This window comes from Rhinolophus ferrumequinum, chromosome 7, assembly GCF_004115265.2.
Source record: "Rhinolophus ferrumequinum isolate MPI-CBG mRhiFer1 chromosome 7, mRhiFer1_v1.p, whole genome shotgun sequence".
Taxonomy (NCBI): domain Eukaryota; kingdom Metazoa; phylum Chordata; class Mammalia; order Chiroptera; family Rhinolophidae; genus Rhinolophus; species Rhinolophus ferrumequinum.
Genome location: NC_046290.1, coordinates 39,885,972 through 39,910,440, shown reverse-complemented (window position 1 = coordinate 39,910,440; position 24,469 = coordinate 39,885,972). Strand labels below are relative to the sequence as shown.

Here is a 24,469-nt window from a genome sequence, read left to right as displayed (position 1 = left end):
ATAAACCAATACCAAAGTAAAGTAATGTAATAATGTAATGAGAACTCCAAGTGCTAAGAAAATTATTAAGACATTACTACTTTTAGACACCAGGATCCCCATTGGCTCAAAATGATTAACAGTGACTCAAAAACTGCCAGTGGGTTGCATAATGTTCAGTCTGATTACTGGCAATGTCACTAAGATACCTGACTGAATTTTGACAAGTTCCTTAAAGTCTCTTAGTTCCTTAAACTATTAGAGATAAGTTCTAACCCCCTACCCAATGGTTTCTGTGAGGATTAAATGAGAAATATATGCAAATCACTTGGCACAGAAGTTGATAAGTTGTCATTCAATAATTGAGAGCAACTGTCATCAACTGCTTTAGAATTAATAAACAGGTTTAAGGTGTCAGAATTCACTAATAGATCCAGAAGTCAACTCCAAGTCTGTGAACTCCACCTCAAGTTATCCTTCCTTAATACCGCACAGATTTATTTGGTGCTTTCAAACAAGAATATGCAGTTGTGCAATAGGGTATAAGAAATTACAGGATAATTATAGTGTGGTTTCCAAGACTATCAGCTTTCCACAAAGATTAGGAGTAACAGGGGAAGCTGAATAATTTGACAGTTAAATAATAATTTAACTGTTAAGAACTTCACGTCACTTTTACATTAAACCAAACATGGATATAATGTGGGCTAAATCACAAAACACTTAATTTTTGAGGTAAAAATAACAGACTTCTGAGAATACTTGCATTTGCTGACAGACTTGTGGCTAAGCCCTCAAACACAATGAATTTTAAGAAGTATTATTAAGTATAAACTGGATCTGATAAGAGAAATAAAATTCTACTTTCTAAATACCTCTAACTGCTGACCCAATTTTTAAATTTTAAATTTCTTAAGTCGTTTTTAAAAAACATTTATAAAAATGTCAGATTGTGAATAACACATAACTGATATCACAATCTGTGAGTTAGAAGCATTTTAATGAATGTTCTGACTTTTAAACAACGTATAGAAAGCAAAGATATTAATGAATTGTACATATATATGCTCTACTTACTTTCCTGACATTTTTTTTCATGATTTAAATCAAAATTACCTGCATGTTGACTCTTTCAATCACACAAGAAAGGACATGTAAAACATGCATCTTTGTGTCACATTCTGTAACTTGCTGCAGTAACTGAAAAAGTAGTGTGAACATGGTTTCCAAATACTGCAGGTCAAAAGGAAAAAAAAAGGTTCGAAATAGAAATGTAAGACCTTTACATATAGACAGCAAAGAAATAAAATTAAATCACAATGTCAAAGTAATAAATAAAAGACAAAACCTTAGCATGACCTAAATAACTTCAAATTGTTCAAGTTGCCAATATTTAGGACACTGATTGTTTTCTTTACTGCGCTAAATGTGTCCACTTTAGAATTTAACTCATTCACAAACAATGTTTTCAGAATAAAATTGTGTCTAAACTTTCTGTGTTTAAATTTTTACTGCTTAATTATTAACAGTGCCTTGTGATTGCTCATCCACATATGCCTGCTGTTGCACAAGGTCTACTCGTCAAAGCAAAAGGAATACCAATTATGGCACTCTCATACTGGCTGTCTCATGTGGGCCCTTAACATATGCTGCATGAACTTGTAACTCTTAACAATGACAGAATATTTCTTATTTGGAAATCGAAAACAAATCATCTATGTCTGGTGATTAACTCCCCACATTATAAAAATTATTACAGGATTAACAAATCACAGGATGCCAGATACATAAAATAAATACTTGTTCTGTCAGATATTTGGTTCATTCTTATAAAGACTTCTAAAAACATATTTTTCTCATCCAAAAATATTTAGTGATTCTTTTATTAAAGGAAAATTTCTCTGCTCTACAAGTTTCCCCACAAGAATATATACATATTTTTATCATATAACTTTTCTTCTTGCCTACTCCTCTTAAGAATAAACACTACTGCTCCAATGTTACTGATATATTTAACAAGTGCTTACTGAATACCAACTATGTTAAAACACCATGCAGGTGCTGGGAGTTGAGGAAAGAATAAAAAGATGAGTACAACTTGATATTCTGTTTTTTCAAGTAATTTGCAGTCTAGTATGTATGTAGACATACATACACAAACAGCAGAGGGGGATAATCTAAGAAGTAAAAGTAACAGACACACATATTTTATAACTGTGACAAAACAAAAAGTTTAGCAGCCAACTCCAAAATAGATGACAAGATAGCTAAACAAAAACACGCAGAATAAAAAGCTGAACTGATTCAAATAAAAGCTACCAATAAAAGTAATTATTTCCAAAATAATCTAATTTTAATTCTGCTTTAATCAATAATATATATATAATTTCAGCTATAAAATAACACTTAATATTCAAAAGACATAAGCAGAAATTGTTATAAAACCTAGAAATGAATATTCTTACCGGTAGAAACTGATCCGTTCTAAACTCAAAATCATCAACAGGTGAGAAGATTAGTTAAGGAATACTGAGAATATATGAGATTTATCAAGACAAAAATATATAAAAAACAGATATAATAAACCAATCAAAAATTATATTTTAAACTATCTCATAAATTGATTTAACAAAATAATTAATTTTAAAGTGTTAAATTCTTCACAATGAAAGTATTTTAAAATTATTTTTAAGGATATTTAACTTCAGAGTTGTAGCTGTTTCAATACGGACCTAAAGAAAGTATATCATAAATTTTGAACCATTCTAGAACTACTAAATATCATTAATACCAAATAATAAAAAACTTATTCCAAATAATTCTATCTTTTTGTTAATATTAAAGTCACAAAGTATATTAACATGTAGAAACAAAAGCACACTTTCCTTATTTATCAAGGGCTAGAAAAAGCAAAGTAAACCTGTTCCCACCCTTCTCAGTTTCCCTTAATTTGCTTAAGGAGTCTTTAATCCAGTGGGTGCTTCAAGGGAGAAAAACAGTTTGCCGTAAGTGTGTGGAGAATGTGTGAAGGTGATGCCAAAGGGAAAGGGAAGGTGAGAAGTAGACGGGAGAAGCAGGAAAACAGGGTGGGTTGGTGAAGCTGAAAGATGTGTAAGTGAAGAGTGAGAGGGAGGAAAAGAAGGAAGAAGAGGGAGAAAGAGAAACAACACAAAATCCCATCTGTAACCACTATTACAGGAATCCTTGAAATATTATAAGATATATTCTTAGATTTTCTAAATCCCCAAGTTAATACAGAAAGGTTTTCACAGCTCTTGACCTTTCCAAATCATATTTTCTTTGTATATCAGCATGTTACCTGGGAAAACCCACAGTATGACAAGCATAAATCTCCTTACTTTCTTTCAAGTTTTACCGTGAGTGGATCAGCTATATTGGAGCAAGCTGACACTCTCATAGTTTCCATATAAAGTAACATGACTCAAACCATGACTAAATTCTATATTCTACTCTGCAAAATTATATATTTAAAACTTCTGTTCCTAGCTAAGAAGCCTTATTTCCTTAGATGCTACACGTTCCACACCTGTAACAGCAACTGGTTCTTTCTTTACAGCCATATTTCACAATAAACAGTTTTAATCATTTTACAGGGCGTTCTGAGATCTTGAAATGCTGATTATGCATGTTCACCAAATGTTAGGTACTCTATTGCCAAATCCATAGATTCCAATACCCTAGAGTACAGATATTTTCTTACCTTCCTTTTCTTTTTATTCATTCTCTAAAAGTAATGTAAGTATTTCCAGATTTTAAATGATTTAAAAATTTGCATATTATCTGATACATGCAAAGCACTATGTCAAGTGTTCTACTACGAAATGACCTAATCAAAATACGGCATACTCATGTGATTAAAAATATTCAGTAAAAAGACCCTCATACACTGTTGGTGAGAATGTAAATTGGTACAGCCACTATGGAAAACGGTATGGAGGGTCCTCAAAAACATTAAGCATTGAATTAACATGTGACCCAGCAATCCCTCTCCTGGATATCTACCCCAAAAATCTGAAAATATTTATCCGTAAATGTGCTCCAATGTTCATTGCAGCAATTATTTATGGTGACAAGCTATGGAAACAACTAAAGCATCCTTTGATAAATGACCTGGATAAAGATGTGGTACATAAAACAATGGAATACTATTCTGCCACAAAAACAAGATGAAATAGTGCCATTTGCAACAACATGGATGGATCTCAAGATTATTATGCTAAGTGAAATAAGTCAGACAGAAAAAGTCAAGAACCATATGATTTCACTCATATGTGGATATTAAAACTAAAGCAACAAAGAAACAAGACAGAGAGAAAGAAAAACTCATAGACACAGACAAAAGTTTTAGTGGTTACCAGAGTTAAGGGGTAGGCGAGTGGTAGATAAGAGTAAATGGGATCAAACATATAGTGATGAAGGAGAACTGATTCTAGGTGGTGACCACACAATGCAATATATAGATAATGTATTATAGAAATGTACACTTGAAACCTATAGAATTTTACTAACCAATGTTACCCCAATAAATTTAATTTTAAAAAATTAAAAATAAATAAACAACATTAACATGAAAAGATATTCAGTAAGGAAATATCACTTCCAGGGCATTGTGTTGGGTAATGTTACAAAAGAAAGCTCAGTAAGACACACCTAGTCCTTGCCCTCAGAGAGCTTACAATCAAGGAGGGGAGAAAATAACACCCAGATATTAAATAATTATTAACAAATATGGCTAACATGAAAAGCTTCAAGACAGGATAATCCCCTTGAAGACATGGACTAATGTCATCTTACATTTTCAGCACTTAGTACTATGTGAGCATACAACTGGCACTGTGTTAAGATTTAATTCATAAACGACAGGATATGAAAGCCCCAAAAGAAAATCATATTGCCAGCACACCAACCCTTAAATCTCTCTTAACTTTCCTCCACAAAAAGGATGAGGGAAAAAAGGTCCAGAGACATACTTAACCCATAACCATGACATTTACACAAATAAGTGTAGGGAACAAAAGAGACACTTGAATGAAAACTGTGTTTGCCCTCCTAACAAAGGGAAGTCAGTACAGTATACATGCAGAGAAGATGATGAAATGAATTGAGATGACTTGTCTGCACTCTAGTTTAACTGCAATATGAAGCGAAATCATACAGGAAACGAAAAGCACACAGAGTTTAAGACAACAGAGGAGCATTTAAAATGTGACAAGGTAAATAAACAAAATTAGCAATTCCTGAGCTATAAAAGAAATAAGTACTGGCATAGAGACAGAATAAATTTCACAGTGATTCAAAAGTAATGGGGGAAAAAATCAGAACCTGAATTTATAGAATGAAGAGTTGGGGAATGTGACAGATTGGTAAGAGAGAGTCTAACACAATCCCTACGACACTAATTGTTGAATAAATACTTGATAAATGTAAGAAAAATAACAAACAAAAATTCCTCTTAACAAGACCTCTAAACATGAATTTTCATAGAATACATCCAGACCTTCTGAAGGAGAATGAAACCCTAAGTATCCAGATGAATCAGATGGTGAACTCAGCCTGTGAGTCTACCCTATATTTCCAGCTGAAACCTCAGAAACTCCTGAAAAGATACCAAGCTAATTCCATAAGGTGGTGAACAAATGCCATCAAAGTATCAGAACCGTTGGAAGGATCACAGAAATCATGAGGGCAATAGAGAATGAACAAGAAGAAACCACAGATCAACTCTACTTCCAGAGAAAACTGCTACAAAGGTGAGTATTGAGACACTTTGTGCCCAGCGTCAGCGAGAATGAGGCTTGGTTGATTTGAATTCTAGATCTGAAGTAGCTGAATGCCCGCCCACTTCTACAGCCTGTCCATGGCAGTGAGGGCAATTTCACACACTAAAGCAGTGAGCTTTGGCGCTGGGGCCAAAAAAGAACGACACTGTCTCGGGGACTGAGAACACCAGGAAAACGGAAATAAGGCCGCCCAGAAAGAAAAATCTTGAAAGGAAGTAATCTGCTAAGAGAAATAGAATAATGACTTCATAAACTCATAATCTTTTATTGCTAGCTCCCAGTAAACATTTTCTAAGACTTGACTCCATGCTAGGCATAAGAGATACTGATATAATATTATCTACATATTGATACTATTACCACTTGGCACTACTTATAGTGCTGGGTTTTTTTACTCTATTCTGCAATAAAGCCAAGATCACTCAATTACACAATTTGATGTATTTCTGTTGAAATACACATGTAAATATGTTTCCTAAAAGGATAAAAAGCACCTTCAATTTATTCATCTCCTTTTAAGAAAAAAAATTCTAACGCTCATTTTCACGTAATATGGATGATACTCGACGTAGCAGTACAAACCCAAAACTGACTATAGGAAACTTACTAAATTAAGGCTTCCTTTCTTCCTGGTTGTAGAGCCTCATATTTAGATGTCAAACACAGATTTTTCTTTTTGATACTTCCTTTGAAAATTATATTCACTGAATACAAGTGAATTCAGAATTCATTTTGTGAAAACATAGACTTGCCCAGGGTTAAAAACTTGTAGCAGTGTTTTGGAGACACAAAGGATGGGCAAGATGGAAAAACAAAATCAAACAGTGAGACAGAAAGACTGACAGAACTGGGAGACCCCTAAAAGGCATAACAGTGGAAACACAGGCGACTGCCAATGCACCTTGTGTAAAACACCTCTGCCCAGATCCCGGCCGTACCTCCCCAGTGCTTTCAGGGTTCACTGCCGTCAGGTACATGCCACTGACAGTCCTTCGTAAACTCCATTAACTGGCTTACCATCTTGAAAATTCATTATTGCTATGCTGGCACTCAACCTGCCCACGAAGATGGCCACTTCTTTGTTTGATAGGCAATAACTCCAGCACAGCCCACTCCCAAACTATAAATTTTCTGCTTGAACCACAGTTTACATTTTATATAGCCTCTCACAAGGTTGAAAGAGTATTCTATATGTTATTTTTTTAGTAGCTTACCACTTGTTTTATTGAAAGGTGCACAAATAACCTAAGTAAACCCTTTTTAAAAAATTACTTATAATTTCCAAAATTGAAAAATATAATTGGCTCCAAAGCCTTACATCCTAAAGAAGCCATATATATATATATATATATCTTTATATACATATCAAATATTCTGGTTAAAGAATCATCGGGGGTCCTAGGAAAAGAAGGTTCCTCTCACCAAAACTCAGTCATTCTGTTTACACTGTTGTAATAGCATTCTCAAGCTGAAACTTGCCATAAGCACCGCTTCTGCTAAGTAATATGTTCTACGAAGGACAGAAGGCGGCAAATAGATGTTTTTTTTAATGGATTTTCAGTAAAACATTAGAGCGTTGTTGTTCTTATTTAAAAAAAAAAAAAAATTAGGGGGTAGCCAGTTAGCTCAGTTGGTTAGAGCGTGGTATTAATAACATCAAGATTGCCAGTTCAATCCCCACATGGGCCACTGTGACCTGCGCCCTCCATAGGAAAAAAAAAAAACACTAAAGTAGAACTTACTTCACATCATGTTCCAAAATAAATTTCAGCTAGAATGAAGAACCAAGAGTGAAGAAAATGGATGTATTAAACATGAAACAAAAAGAACAAAACAGAAAAAGGAAATCAATAAATCTGCACTAAAATTGAAAGCTTTACTCAACAAAAAGATAACAGAATAAGAATGAAAAGATGTACAGAGTTTCAACTGCCATTTGTAAATGATTTATTTCTTAAATAAAATATTTGAAATATTTATGAAAAATTATTACAGTGATAATACAGAAAACTGGGTGGTGAGCACACAGGTCCTTATTCCACCAGTTACTGATTTTTTTTTCTCTTTTCTTGATATAATTCTTAACTTTTAAAATGTAAACAATTAAAAGCCTCCTCTTTTTAAAGATAAAAATGAGTCAGACATAAGCTTAGAAGTGAAAAATTTCGAGTAGCACTTAACTTAAACCTAATCAAATTTCCCAACATTTATTACAAAAAAAATTTCCAAATACTGCAATATTATAAATGTTTATTCATTATGCCTAGATCAAGTTTTAGTTTATAAAAATTGGATATCTCATACGATAAGTCAAATTGCTAAGCACTGAAGAAAAAAATTACATTACTTCAAATACCTAAAAAAATTTCACTCAATTTACATTACATTCCCCTACGTCAAACACTAATGTAAACTTCAATGCAACCATCAGAGATAGAAATGCACTCCACCCAGTGGCCTCTGATATTATAAAATTATGAAGTTCTATTCTAAAGAAAGATATTAACTGTTTCTGAACTTGAAGTTTAACATAGGTTAAACTTAAAATAACTCTTTTAAGACATTTAAGCAACATACCACTAATCTTGGTCTTGAAGCAAGTTACAAATTGCCTCGTATAACATGGGTCTTAAGTCAGACTTGAATTTCACAGAAATCCACTGACCGATGAGCCAAATCACCCTGCGTCGCAATGGCTTGTACCTAAATAGGGAAAATCATGAAAATAAAATGTAAAGTATTTTAACAAGTCTATTTCACTTAGTATATTTTATCACTTAAATCTAAAATGTAGTAAGAAAGCAATCTACATTTGTATATAAAAGTTTTAAAGCTACTTCTAAATGGATCACAGTATAAATTGTAACAATAAAGTTCTAATCTAAAAAATTAAAAATTTTTAGGCAGATATAGTGTGAATCTGATTATTTTGTATTAAAGAACTACAACCTAGAGGTGGACATAAAAAACAAGTCCACTTCTGTTCCTCAAGTAAGCAAAAACAGTTAATCCAAACAGGCACAGCTAGCTAATGTCCCAAACCCTAATGTCCCAAAGGCTGGAGAGACCCAAAAATAATAACAAAGGACCTTATGTATTCCATTTTCCAATTCTAATTCTGTTAATCTCATAAAGATTATTTTCGGAACATTGTGAGAGCTTCCTATGCTTACAGGAAATACATAAATTTACACTGATTTCAGCTAAACACTCTAATTTTGTTACGAGACGCCGAACCAGTGGTAACTACAAACTACTAGAATGTGACTTAGATTATCAAACATCATAATTTGTATTTTAAAAGTTGTAAAACATTTGCAGTAACTGTACATACATTACTTTCACTATGGTCACCTTTGCTAAAGAAATTGCCAGTTCTTTAGGCAAGGAGAAAAAACAACAAAGCTATAAACAATTGGGTCAAAGAATTCCACCCCAAAGTCTCTCTTGATATTATATAAATTTTAGTGGCAAGGGTATTTATTTCTGGGTGTAAAGAGAAAAAGCTAATGAATAGTCCATATTTTTAGAAAACTACTATCTCATAAGATGATCAAGCCCACAGAAAGAATTGCTCATCAGTTGCAAAATGTAAGTATCCTCTGCTCTGGAAAAGTTTAACAGCACACCTAAAAGAATTAAAGAATGCAAAGCTCTATACTAGGATTTCAGAAAGAGAAACAGTGGGAGATGGGATTGAACAGCCTTTAAGATAACCAGTATGCTAGGAGAAAAACTAAAAACAAGCCTAGGGATAGGAACTATTTGAACAAGTCACAAAGGGTAGAAGTAAACAAGACTTTTGTAGAGTTAATGAAGGACCACAGAACCATCAATTTTGGACTGATATCTTTGAGATTACCACATTCAATATTCTATTCCAGAAAGAAAGAATGAAACTCAGAAAGGTCCAAATTCTAAGATTACAGTCACTTCTGGACAGAGTAAAATTAGGGGTCAGTTTGGTTCCTCAAAGTGTGGTCCCTGGACTAGCCGCATCATTATCCTGGAAGCATGACAGAATCACACAATCTGACTAAATCTCAACCCATAAGCTAAACCAGAACCTGCATTTAACAAAATCACCAGTGATTCATATACACCGTAAAGTGTGAGAAATACTGATCCAGATCAGCTCAATCCAAAGGAATGTAATGCAAGCCAACATGCAAATCTAACTTTTAGTTAATTAAATTTCAAGTGCTCAGTAGCCATATGTCCTAGCTACTGTACTGGACCTCACAGGTCTGCACTAAATAGCCTCTAGGGTTTAAGACAATCAAACTGCCCATCTGTCTCCTACTGACGGCTTTCTATCCATCAATGACTCACTAGAGCTTCCTGAGGGCAGAGTTGCAGTCCATCTTACTCAGCACTGGCTCTACAGGGCAAGGCAAATTCCAAGTGCTGAAAATATTTGTTGACTGAATAAATAATTGAAGAACTGAATGAATAAATAGCTACTTACTGGTCAAAATTACTTCATCAACGCACCTCCATGCTCTACATTTCTATGGCTCTAAATATATACAAAATGATCCATATAGGAATGGTCCTCCATTCAGTAATATAGTCAGGAAATGTTAACTGATCTATGACTATACGCTAGCATTCTGACAGGTACCACATCTTCAGAAATAAATCAACCGAAATGCAAAATTCAAAACAGAAAACGTCTCTTGGAATTTTTTAAAAGTCTCTAATTTTAAAACTAAGAAAAAATTCATAAAAACTATTAAAAGAACTTTTTCCTTCCATTTTACTCATTTAGTACCCCAAATTGAAATAATTAGGCAAGTACTTAAATGTATATGAAACATAATGGGCAAAAGTTCTACTAAATGTCACATAGATCTTACTGTTGCATTAGGTACTTCAATACAGGCCTAAAGTGTATTCCAATACTTTTGCCATGGTGTCTCTACATCCTACTCTATCCTCTCCAAAAAAACTTGCAGTATGCTTTGTGTGATCCCATCCTTACCAGGACGTTCCTTTGTTTAGGCTACTTCTGACACCAGGCCTAACCCCTGCTAATCTCCAACAGCTTACTTTTGTACAAATTTTCTTTACAATTCAGAGACTTTCAGCTTCCCTAACCTTTGCATAAAATTTCATATCTTTTCCTCTACAAACTATCTTATCTAACATCAAATACTTCAACACATTACAATTCACATTTGAATTAAAACAATAACAAACAGTTTTATTTTTCAGTTACATAAGATTCACAACTCTTATTACTTTACTTTCTACACTAGACATTATCAGCTAAGTCATACTAGGACTTTCTTTAACTTTAAACAATCTTAATGCCTTATCTTCATTAGAAAATCATGATGGTAAAATAAATGTATAATAAACACAAAGTTTTATACTTGCCTATTGTGAATGACTTGTAATTCAGGAAGAAGTTGGTTTTTAAACCACTGATCAAAATCAACACTGTCAAACAGCTCATAAGCCGCTAATCCAACAGCATTATACACTAAAGAAGATTTGAGGGGAAAAAAATTTTAATTTCAGATACTGGGCCAAATGCTAAGTGTCCTTATATAAGAAACTAAGCTTTAGGGACTACTTTGAAACATGTAATGTGTTAATAAAGGGAAATCTAAGATATTTAATGATGGAAATTACTTAAACAGACATTTTAGAAACATTAAGTTACGTTATGTTTTTCCTAAATACTCCTTAGTACTTTCAAACAGAAAATTACATTCATTTAAAAACATACAAGACAAATTATAAAATAGCATCTGCTTCCAAATGGATGCACTAAGTTATGATCTGGTCCCTACTTACCCTCTCTCCAGCCTCATCTCTCACCAAACCCCTTACCCTCTATGTTTCACCTAAATCAAAATATTCCCAGTTCAAAACATAACTTTGCTTGCTCATTTTCCCTTCAAGTTTTTGTACATACAGGTACTCCTGCTTCGTGTCTAGAACCTTCTTCCCACACTACCCAAACCCCTTGCTAACTCCCACTTCCTTGTGTACTCGTACTCATATTATATTTCTTTAGGAGCCTTTCCCGAGGCATGCCAAAGCCGCCTTGTGGTTTTCCATAGTACTACTACCTGATTACAACCTACTTTAGCATTAATCAGTTGGTACTATGTTACTTACAATCATCTGCTCACCTGGTTGTCTCCCCCACCAGACAGTTCTTGTATTTTAGGTAGCCTCCTATCCTAACTCTCCCAGAATATCACCTGCCACAACACAGACACACCACCTACTAAAGAAATAAATGTTCCTAAATCACTTTAGTTTCACATACCAGCATCTTTGATTAATAGTGCATTCATATCTTCCACATTAGTGGGCCCTGAAAAAATAAGTATCGTATCAGTAAAAGTAAATAAAATTAGTTATTAATAAATATTTTATTTACACTCAATATATTAGTTTCTTGACTCAGTTAAGCACAATATATTTTGAAACTAAATATACATGTAAGTATAAAGAGAAAGTCTAAGTTTTGTTATCAGCACCATTAGAAAACATAGGTACAACATGTAAAGACACATTACAATTTTAAAAATCATTACAACATATTTGAAAGATGAAATATCAAGCAACATTCTAGAAAAATATATGCCCCAAAATGCTATTGTATTATACACTGATTATAAAATTCTTAAAAGAATAAAAATATGAATCCTAGAACAGAAAAAAGGAAAGAACATGAATAGGCAATTCACACAAGATGCTCCAAATATGAAAAATGAACCAGGTTATGACAGTACATTAAAAAGTGACAACAAAATGAAAAGTACCAAGAGAAAAATGATAGCCATTGTGTAGTATGGAAACTTGAGAATAAAAAGTTGGTGGACTTTGCATCGCTATCCAAAAATACCATGGTTAAGACATGAAAAACAGTTTATCTAATAAGTATATTTCTTTAAAATAAAAAGATTTCTACCAAGTTTATCAAAGCACTTTTCTGCTATTAAATATAGATTCTTAAACTCAATAGTCTAATAAGCTAGAATAAGTACAGTCCTAAATAAGCAAATTGCTCCAGAACTAGAAAGAAAACCAAATTCTGAAATCAGGGAAAACCTTACCCACATACAGCAACTTAATCAGAGTGTAACTTAAATAGCTTACCCACTTTCCTACAGTGGCTTAAAAAAATAAATGGATGGGAGATAACAGAAATAATGTTTGAAACTCAGCAAAAAACGTAACTTAAGCAGTATAAATATCATCAAATTTAAGAATCGGTAATCCTGAATTAAGAAACTAGTAAACAACTATACATTAGAAATGAAATGTATTTTCATTTCCATATAAAAATACAATTAACACTCAACTTATCTTTAAAAATCACCACAGTAAAACTTAACTGATAGCTCAGTTTCCCTCCGTGGTTTATAATTTACGCAGGAAATCTCTCTATTAGGTTTTTGAGAGAAAAAAGCCTAACAAGTGACCTACCCTCTAACAACTGCAAATAAGGTCAGCAACCTCCTTCTCTACAGGAGAGTCTCCTGCTGTTACTTCCTTACATCACCACCTACTCAATTCTTGATCCCTTACAATGTGATTCCTACCCCAACCTAGTGAATAATTTACTGTCTCAGAAGATTCTACTGCCTTCTTTCCTCTTACAGCACTGGGCACTTCTGACAACACGCTCTTCTCCAGGATTCACCCCCATACTTCTCTTCACCCCCGCACTACCTCTGGCATAATTTCCTACATGGCTTTTTTGCAGGGTCTTCACCTCCTAATATCCCTAAAGGTGAGAGTCTCAGGTTCTGTCCTTGAATCTCTTTTCTCCTCCCAAGAGTCCTCATACACACACTCCAAAAGTAAAGCTCTATTCCAACAACTATAACTGCTTTCTCTGTCACTAATACTAAAGGTCCAGGGCAGACTTTTGACTCAGTTGGTTAGAGCACAGTGCTCATAACACCAAGGTCCCCAGTTTGATCCCCACATGGGCCAGTGAGCTGCGCCCTCCACAACTAGATTGAAAGCAACAACTTGACTTGGAGCTGCTGGGCCCTGGAAAAAACACATTGTTCCCCAATATTCCTCAATTAAAAAAAAAAAAAAAAGACGCTCAAGTTCAGGGTCATCTTTGATCACTTTCCCTTGGCCAGCACAGTCAATTAGTTGCCACAAGTCAATCAATCAACAAATAGTTACTGAGTGTGCAGGCACTGGGAATAATATATGAACAAAACTGATGTGATCACTGGCCCTTCCCTGGAATTTACAGTATAGCAGAAAAGTCAGAAATGATCAATCATTGTTATAGTTAAAGAATTAATTATTTGTGTACAAACAACAATGACCAAGTGCTAAAAATTTCACTTCATCATTCTCTTAAATCCAGTATCTTCTCTCCTCCATTCCCAGAGCTACCATTCTGAGACTAACATTTATTACTTCAACATTTTCTCCCACTACTTCCCACACCATTCTCCCACAGATGGACTATTTACCCACACAGTATACTTGACTGCCTGCCATTCTGCTTATGTGGCTATTGTGTTTACAGTAGCAAAATTTATTACATACAAGGTCTGTCTCAAGGCCTTCTTTTATAAACATTCTTGTTCTCTATCCTGAAGGCCACACCTTCAGAAAAGAACACCTTTGGTGTTTCTCAAATCCGTATCTTTACATGATCTAGGAAATAGGGCACTGTACATAGTAGGTACTCAAATTATTTTCAATGAACCTTAATTAATAGATTCAAAGTATCACAAAATATACCTCACCTTGAAGTGTTTGCATCATTTCTAGAAGTACAGGAGTAAGAGTTTGATTATATTCATGGAATATATCTATAAATAGTACTTCAGTGCAAGGCTGGAAAGGGGAAAAAAACAAATTTCTAATGAAAACAATGGTATAGTGCACTGATTAATTCTACAATAAAGCAAAGAATACTCATTCTTAAAAATCTAAAACTCTGAAAATGTTTCCAATTTTTGATGTTTTTTTTTAAAGTAGATTACTATTTTTTGTAAATAGAGTGGGAAATAAAATCAAATTATAACAATTTCGTTCATAATATACAGTAAGTGTATTTCACTATTTCGATAATTTGGTATTTTGCTCTCAAAAATGTACAACTACACTGAGGAAATAATTTAGATTTTTAAGTAAAATGTTTTAAATTAAAAAAGCAAACTGGAACTACATTCATTTATAGATTCAGTACTTTAAATGACTAGGAATTGACATGTAAAAATTATATATTTTCTTAGCAATGAATTATATTAAGCAACTCATGAATCAATTCATCACACAGTGCAGTATTTCTTTTAACAAACACAAACACTAACAGAAATCATAGTGCTAGCTACATTAAAAGAATGATTCATTTTGTTTCTTAAAATTAAGAACTGAATTACTAGATGTTTCATAATATAAAGAAAGTTATAATTAAATGTTGAAGGTATTGTGCTTTATGTTTAACAGGAATCTTATAAATATACATACTGATGAATATACATATACAGATGAAATGATATGCCGAATCAGATTTTTGCTTCAAAATAATCTGACTGAGGAGGATGTTGTATTTATATAAAATAAGACTATTCATGAGTTGATAACACATAAGCGAGGTTTTGGATATAGAAGGGTTCATGATATTATTCTACTTTCTAATGTTTGAAATTTCCATTGGAGAAAGTTTCAAAAAAATGAATGCAGTGAATTTTAAAAAAAACTTTAAATCACTAATAATTTCTCTGATTTACAATCTCTGGTTTCCTATGCAAATTTATGAAACTAAAAACATTAACACACATTTTTAGAAAAATACTGGCAAATTATGTAAACACAAGCCTTCACAATGAGAACGTTCAAAGACCACATTTGATAAATCTTCAAATTTTGGTCATATTAATACATGCATGTTTAAAAAGCATTTTATAACAAAAAGCAATGGGCTGGTCTCTAAGAATCACACCAGATGGCAAAAGAAATAACGTCATAAATCAATAGAAGCTTTATAATTACTGAAATACTTCGGAGGAAATAAAAATCACTCTAGACCAAAAAAAGATAGCTTTCACTTTCAAGATCTTTTCCCATTTCTGCAATGACAATTACTTTCCAATCAATTTGACTGCAAAATAAAGAAAAATCCAGTTTGTAAACCCCTAACTTAACAACAAAAAATAATTTTTCAGATTAATGTTCATAATCTTATTAAGTACTTTCCTCTCAAATATAGATTATTGCCATTAGAGTTTTCTACCTGTCTCACTTAATAGTTGGAATCTTGAACAGAGTATCATTTCTCGACTGCGAGTTACAGAAGCATTAAGCTTTTCTCTATCAATTTTTCTTTCAATCAGTACTTACCCTCAAACTGTATTTCCAAGAATCTCCTCCTGTTTCTTCCACTGCTGCAATTAAAAATATGACAAATAATGCTCCCCAGGAATTCAATAATGTTGTTTCCAAAATCTCAGTTTGGAAAACAAAGATTTTAAATAATATTAGTCTAATATTTCTGTGAATTGTTTTAAATATAACACTGAAAGCAAATCCTTGGAAACACAAGGTCTTACATAGATTACCATAAGCTACAGATCATAACTGTGTATATCATAGTCAACTATCAAGTGTTTCATCCATAAGCATTCTCACTTTCATTAAAAATTCTGTATGGAGAAAAACTCAAAGTACTGTCACTCACTTCCAGAGTACCTGATATTACCTGATACACTCACTTCCTAAGTACTTGATATCACCTGATAGACTATCACTACAACAATCTAGAGAATCATTTCATTTCATTACAATAATCGTGGTTTACAAGTTAAAATGATTGGGTTTTTATTTCTTAGGAGGGCGCAGCTCACAGTGGCCCATGCGGGGATCAAACCAGCAACTGTGGTGCTACCAGCACCACGCTCTAATCAACTGAGCTAACCAGTTGCCTCTACACGTTAAAATGGTTAGTCACATTTTCCATAAATTTCCTACATTTAAAGTAAAATACTTCAGAGACTTTTAAAAATCTGGGGATTCAATGTTTTATGTTACATTATGTATTTTGCATATAGAAAGCAACATGAAACAAGATTTTAGCTATAAGAAAAGGCAAAAACAAAAAAAGACACTGTACAGTGTAGTACTGTATTTTTTATGAACTAAAATTATTTTTAAATGATAAAAAAAGATCAGTCTTCCAAAATGTTTCCGGCGTTCTTAAAATATTAGGAAACACGTGTATATAACTACAGAAAGGCCCCTAGCCAGAGATGAGTAGAGGCTAAATTGTAGCCTATGTCTGACCACAGTCAAAGTAATTCACACACAGGTATTTTATTTACACAGAGGTACTGAATTAGGCACAAGATTCTTTTGATTTTCTGTAGCAAGGGCCCAGATAGATTTATTCTATCAACTACTAAAATTTAAACAGATAAAAAGATCTGTTAAAAACATTTTAACCATGAAGTTATTTTAAATTAAAATATGAATAGGTAACCTATTCAGCAATTCAGAAATTTTCATCTCCAACTTTCTTTCTAAGTAAAAATTTCTACAAATAAAAAATAATATGAAATTAATCACAAAGTAGAAACTAACCTGATAATAGACACAGGCCGTTAATTTTATATTTCTGTTTTAAACTGCATGATATATACCTCATAACATCTAAATATTAAAAAGGTCTCTTTCCGGAGAAAATTCTATGTATTTGAATAAGTCATTCATTTCCTACTTCTCAGTTTGTTCTAATGACCAACAAAGAAAGGATGATAAATTAATTTTTTAAAACCAAGATTCTCAGATCAAGTGTTATTTAAAATACAATGCTATTATACCTCTAATTCAAATAGATGATATCTATTTACGGAAGGGGGAGAATAGCCACGTGAAAACTGAAAAATTGATTCTTACTAAAGCCTTCTGGGTCTTCTTCCCACATTGTCAGTTCTTCTTCAGTTAACAGAAAATAATGAGAGACTAATCGCCTACACATCTCTGTCAAAGTGGGATATGTGAAGAATGCCATCTTAATCTTATGAGCTTCAAGGGTTTCAGGGCTGCTATCTAGATAAATAAAATTTCCAAGTTAATTATACAGACAAACATTCTACCTAAGTTGAATTATGTAATACAAATAAATTTAAAGATACATTCTTGGGGGAAAAGATACAGTGGTATATAAATTTTCATTTTTATTATCAAAGACACTCATTTCTTTATTCATACCACACACACATCAGTCTTGCTTCTTTCTTACCACTATAGTTTGTCCATTACCATGCTATATTGTCACACCATACTGAAGTGACTTACTTATATATGTTTCTCTCTTTCCTACCAGACTTTCTCACTCATCTTAATACATATGCAAATGGCTGAATCATAAATAATGTAACAATTTAAACTGTGTAGAAGTAACCTCACTTTATATAACGTTAGAGAAAACTTTTAATTATACAAAACACAGCCTACAACAATATGAGCTGCAGTGATTATTGTACTTGACTCTTAAGAGTCTTTAAGCTTCAGCTGATCATCTATTGTGCTACAAAAAACAGTTTACTAAATGCATTGCATGGTTTTTAAAAGGTGGCATTCACATAATAAGACTCTAATCCTTATCTCTATTTCATGTCCCAGCAACATTTTATTTTTCAGACTTAACTAAATGAATTTTTTTAAAAGTACATAAAAGTAGCAATTAACACTTCGATTAAAATAAGAGAATGACAAAAAATAACCAGTAAAGCATTACCTTCAAAATTTTTGGATGGCTTATAAGCATAATTTTTGACAATCATCTTAATAAGATTCATGCATTGGACAATGAATCGTTCAAATGTAACCCCTTCACCAACTTCTGTAAATACATAGGTTACAGAAAATTCCAGTGATCTCTGAATTAGAGGAGTAAATGAAAAGGGATGCTGATCCAAGAAGTCCAAAAGCTATAAAAAAAAAAGATTAAAATGTATTTTCCCCAAATTAATATCGGAATATAATCATCCAAAAGTACATCTTATAATTTTGCTAATAAACGTTTAGCAAATTTTGACCTTGATGGAATCTGTGCATATGCAGTTTCACATGTAATGTATGTGTAATATACATGTAATATATGTCTTGATTTACATCATTTAATATGGATTATATCAGATATCTCATAACTAGCACTTTCTACTATTTCTAGTACAGGGTCCAAAACAGAAGCACTTCATATTTAACAATGGGTAAATATAATACAATATAAAAGATAGGCCTTCAAAAAGTACAGTAAATCTTCACTTTACATCATCAATAGGTTCTTCGAAATGATGTGTAACAAAACCAATTTTACCATAGGTTAATTTATATAAACAAGAGTTAAGTTCCAATAGCATCTCATCAATGTTATAATATGAAACAACATTGAACAAAATGATGTTATTCGAGGACCTGATATAATAAAGGCAAAAAAATAAAAAAATTATCCTGCCTTTCCTGCATGAATTATATTTCGATGCTTCAAACAAATGATGAGGGAGATTTTTTCTTTATAGAAGAATTCCAGCTAATAAATGCAAAAGGAATAATAGGATTAGAATGCCACCATTTTGTAACCCGTAATCAAAATGGATGTAGGCCATGATCATCAATGGCTTCAAAAATCAACAGGGGAAAGACTACTGAGGAACTTTATAAGTGATAGCTCACTCGTCGATTTTAGACAACCCGACATTGTGTATCTCAGGATGTGATGCAACAGGAAATACACAGCACCACTTGCAAAATACTCTTGTCATCCCCACCCTTCACACACACACACACACACACACACACACACACACACGCCTAAATGTGATCAAGCCTCTGCATCTAACTACAAATTTTTAAGAAATATGGGAGGAAGAGGGGTGTGGAGACAAAGAAACATGTTAAACAACACATCATGATTAAGCAGCCAAATCTAAAACATGAAAAACTCTACAGGAAACGATCTATTATTCCAACCAATAAGTAGCAAGGGGGAAGAAAGATGGAATGAGAACTAACACTACTGAATCCTGATTCTAACAAACCAGCTGTAAGAGAGAAATCTGAAAACTGACTAAATATTTAGATAATATTAAGAAATCATTTCTACTTTTTCAATGTGCTAGTGGTGTTAAGACTGTTGTTTTTTTAATCCCGTCACTTAAAGACACATATTCAAATATTTACAGATAATAACTACCTGATACCTAGATTTGCTTTAAAACAACCAGCAAGGATGGCAGGAGGAAGCATACAGATAAAACAGAATTGATCAAGACCATGTATGGATAGTTGCTGAAGCTGATTCAAAGTTACTCAATTCTATTTGGAGGCATGTTTGAACTATTCCAATTTTAAAAGCTTTAATAAAGTCATAGGGATTATAAGTATGAATTTCATACGTGAAATTATTTATGAACAGAGCACAGCCCCACAGACTAACCACATTGTCTTATTTTACTTTGCTTTGTGTTTTTTGTTTTTAACGTAAAGGATCTGAGTCAGCTTTACTGGATCTTGGAAAATGGGCTTTTGCTGTTGGCTATGTGGAACATGAGCGTTGGAAATGAAGACAACTGACACTAAAAGTTACTGCTACCTAAGAACAAAAATAAGAGCAGCTCATTTATACTCCTTTTCTCCCCTCCCAGGTAACAGAGACCCTCAACCTTATTAATGAACCTTCAATGAAAAAGGGGAAAGAGACTAAAGATTTAGATGTTGCCATCTGTCTTCAACTATATGTTTCGGTACAATGCAGTCCTCAAACCAGGTCTTCCCTGATTGCTATAACCCAATTCTTTGTATTTTACCTAAACCCCAAAGCCCAAAGTTTCATAAAAATTAATATTTTTTAAAAACTTAATTTTATCAGAAATTTATACACATTGCCTAGCACAGTGAATCCATACAGTTCTACTCAAAAGATGTTTAACTTGATGATGATGATCTGTAATTCTGAATATACTGACTCTATGATATTATACTGCCAGCTACATCTTATCTACTTCCTGCTCTGCTGCACTGGTATCTTCTTTATCTCTGCTTTTTCCAGTGGGTCTGAGAATAATGAGCTTTGGAGGAATCAACTTTTCTAATACTTATTAGGACTAAATTTTTATGTCAAGGTGACATAGACATTATAATACATGGTATATAAATTTAATTATTATACGCATTCTAAAGGCTTCAAGATACAAAGGGTTTTTTTTACTTTTCCTATAAACAGTCAGAAAATAAGTTATTTTACACAAAAGTAAAAATGCATGCTTATAAAAATAGTTTTCCTTACTAAATTTGCATATGTGCATTTTATTTGAGGAAACATAATTAAGATAAAAAGAAAACTTACCACTTTAGTAAAAAGAATAATGGTCTTTTCCAGTCTATCTCTACATACATTATCTGCACCTATTTTTCTACCTGTTAAAAATACATTTCAAATATTAGTAGTTTATAATATTCAATAAATCACAAACCTAAAATACAAACAGAGCTCATTTTAAAGTACAAGGGTAACAATTTTATCCATGAATCGAGTCACATTTTCAAAATCTAAATTATTCATAGTTGAAATACTTTTCAAGCAACATAAGTAAAAACAAAGTACTCAAAGATTAACATACTCATTATTTTTCCTTTATCTCTGACAATTTTCTTCTGACAATTTCCCTGGCATAATAATTAATCTTTGTGCATTCAGAGTAAAGACCATCAGTGCATCAATTACTCTCCTCTCTAATCATACTCTTCATATTCTGTCTCATCATTTATCTCATGCTCCTCTCCTTCTGCTTCCCCCATGGGGATAACCAAAGAAAAATGAACATTTTTAGAAAATAAACTACATTATATGAACTGTCTTATTCATCTTTGCATGCACAGTACCCAGAACAGTGCCTGGCAATAGATTCCACAACGTTCTTACTGAACTGAAAATGACTGACATGAAACAATCAGTAACTCCCTAAAGGTGAGTACACTCAGGTATCTTTTTAGGGTAGTAAGTCTGAAATACACACACTTATACATAAAAACACACATGTATACAAGATATACAAGAGATATATATATATATATATATATATATATGCCTCTGTGTGCATACAAGGTATATATACGTGTGTGTGTGTGCACGTGTGTGTGTGTATCCTGAGCAAAGGTGCTTACAATCATATGGGAGAGAGAAGGATAACAAAGAGACCATCAGCATAACACGACACAAATGTAAACGCTCAATTCTCTTGTGTGGAGTGGTGGATTAGAAAGGGTCCTAAAGGTAAAGCAGTGAAGGTCAATGAACAAGGATTTAGAAAATGAAAGTACCATTTAAGGAAATTTATATCATATAGATATGTTAAATGTACTCAAAGAACCAGAAACTATAATAAAGAAACAGCATTTGCATAGAGTCTACACTTAATGAATATTTGTTAAACATATAACTGTTGCATATGTCTGCATGCAACAGGGCAGTAGCAGTAGAAATATAGAAGGAATGGACACAAAATAGATTAAAAAAAAAAAAAGGTTTCCTTAATACTCAAGACAAGACAGGTGTATGAAAACAAAGCGAGCTTTCTACTTACTTTCAGATAATTAACTATCAAGATACAAGATTTTAACCTTTTACAGATTTGCCAGTACAGAGCAGAAGGTATTAATGAAGATTCTACAGGAAAAACTACCATCACGGAAGTACTTACTGCATTCCAGAAATTGTTTCAAACGGTCAAATATTCCATGTAAAAAACCCTAGAAAACAATATTTTGTAAAGTGTCTCAGTTTATTCTGTTATAAACATTTACCTTCTACTTTTTAAGAGATACTAAAACATCTATCACATGATTTTGAAAAGTTAAAATTAAATAAAGTAAAAAACATTCCACTGTTATAAACAATTCTTACACAAGAAAATAAGTACAGTCATCCCCCCTTATCTGCAGGGCTTATCCCACAGTGAATGTCTAAAACCTTAGACAGTACAAAACCCTATATATACTACGTTTTGTCTTACACATATATACGTATGATAAAGATTAATTTATAAATCAGGCACAGTACGAGATTAATAACTAAATATAAAACAAAACAATTATAACAACATATTGCAATAAAAACTATGTGAATGTGAATTCTCTCTCTCTCTGATAACCAAGACAACTCCTAAGTGACTAACGGTAGCACAGACAACATGGATATGCTGGACAAAGGGAGGAGTCATGGGGGGGGAGGGGCGACAGAGATGGGGGAGTGGAGAAGGATAGATCAGGACAGCTTGAGATTTTACCACACTACTCAGAATGACGCACAACTTAAAATTTATGAATTGTTTATTCTGGAATTTTCCATTTAATGTATTTGGGCCACGACTGCCTGTGGGTAAATGAAACCACAGAAAAAGAAGAACTACCGTATCGTATTTCATCTCTTCAATGTCTCATTTCAGTTACCTAAATCATTTTGCAATAAGATATTATTTATTAGGCATATTTCACTAAATACTCTCTGTTGTCCTACTGTTTTATTTTTCTTCACAGTCCTTATGACCGCCGACATACTGTTTATCTATTATGAGTCTCCTCCCACTGGAATATAAGCTCCTTAAGCGCCAGAACTTTGCTTTGTGTATTACTCTACCCCAGAATCCAAAAGCGGTATTTGGCAATAATTAAGTACTCAATATATGAATAAATGGTACTGATTATTTAAAGTAGAGGTTTTAATCTCAAGTGTTATATAAATTAGCCATCAGATATGGGTCCAATAAACCCTTACTTTTTAATATATATTTTAACACATTTTAAAAATTATAGATTAAATATAAAGGGATAACAACTTTATTAAACATTTTAAGAATTTAAATATCACAGACTTCTTTGTATCAATAAATTTTGGAGTACAAACATCATAAAAGATGTCACGTGTCCTTTTAGCAAATGAGATGGTCTAGGTTTTTGTCACAAAATATTATATGATGAAGGCCCTGCAGACAAATGACTAACTGGAATAGATTATTACATTTCCTCTTTGTCCTTAGAAATACATTGCTCACTAATCAGTTCTTCAGGTGCAGACGATTCAACTAGGATATCATCATCTGAAGACCGGTAGGCTGAGATTTCACGAAGACAATTTCACCATCATTACTAAGGTCTAGAGTGCTGTTCTATGTCTCTTTAAGAGCATCCACCTTCTGACTCATCTAAAAGTTTTGAAACACCTTCCTCTGTCAATTTTCTTCTCTCTGACATTCTGGGCAGAAAGTGAAAAATTCTGAATTCTCAGCTGTGTTAAATAAAAGCTAAAAGTAGAGTAAAAAGACAGTGTTTCCAGTCTTCTTTGTATACCTTCTTGGAAGATGATGCAATACAGTAGGCAACAACTAAAAAAACTGCAGGACGACCACTTCCATATTGCTTCCTATTTCTGGCCATTCCAGCATTCTTCTATTTTCATACTATTTCAGTCATTTCAAGCACAGTTGAGAGTAACTGGTAAGTAATGATAAATAACAATAAAATAATTCCTAGGATGATGAAATAGCAAAATATTTCAATATAGGAAGAACAAGATCACTGAGATCCCATATGTACCTTAAATTTATATAAGGGTTCAATGGTCCCATGTAGTAACTACAAGATGGAAGGAATTTTATTCTATTTTCTTTTAAATAAAATTAGTGCAT

The 24,469-nt window shown here is 32.9% G+C and overlaps 1 protein-coding gene across 1 annotated transcript in view; it reads right to left on the bottom strand.

The window, feature by feature from the left end:
* Positions 1–24,469, bottom strand: part of IPO11 (importin 11) — a 155,017-nt gene that overhangs the window by 93,168 nt on the left and 37,380 nt on the right. The window contains exons 8-20 of the mRNA XM_033110715.1: positions 22,487–22,535; positions 21,133–21,203; positions 18,523–18,715; positions 17,679–17,831; positions 16,128–16,171; positions 14,528–14,618; positions 12,067–12,114; positions 11,163–11,268; positions 8,361–8,483; positions 5,922–5,925; positions 2,678–2,711; positions 2,445–2,485; positions 1,096–1,212 (exon numbers count right to left, since the gene is read on the bottom strand). Coding sequence (XP_032966606.1) covers positions 1,096–1,212; positions 2,445–2,485; positions 2,678–2,711; positions 5,922–5,925; positions 8,361–8,483; positions 11,163–11,268; positions 12,067–12,114; positions 14,528–14,618; positions 16,128–16,171; positions 17,679–17,831; positions 18,523–18,715; positions 21,133–21,203; positions 22,487–22,535 — 1,074 coding nt within the window. The remainder of the gene's footprint in view (positions 1–1,095; positions 1,213–2,444; positions 2,486–2,677; positions 2,712–5,921; positions 5,926–8,360; positions 8,484–11,162; positions 11,269–12,066; positions 12,115–14,527; positions 14,619–16,127; positions 16,172–17,678; positions 17,832–18,522; positions 18,716–21,132; positions 21,204–22,486; positions 22,536–24,469) is intronic.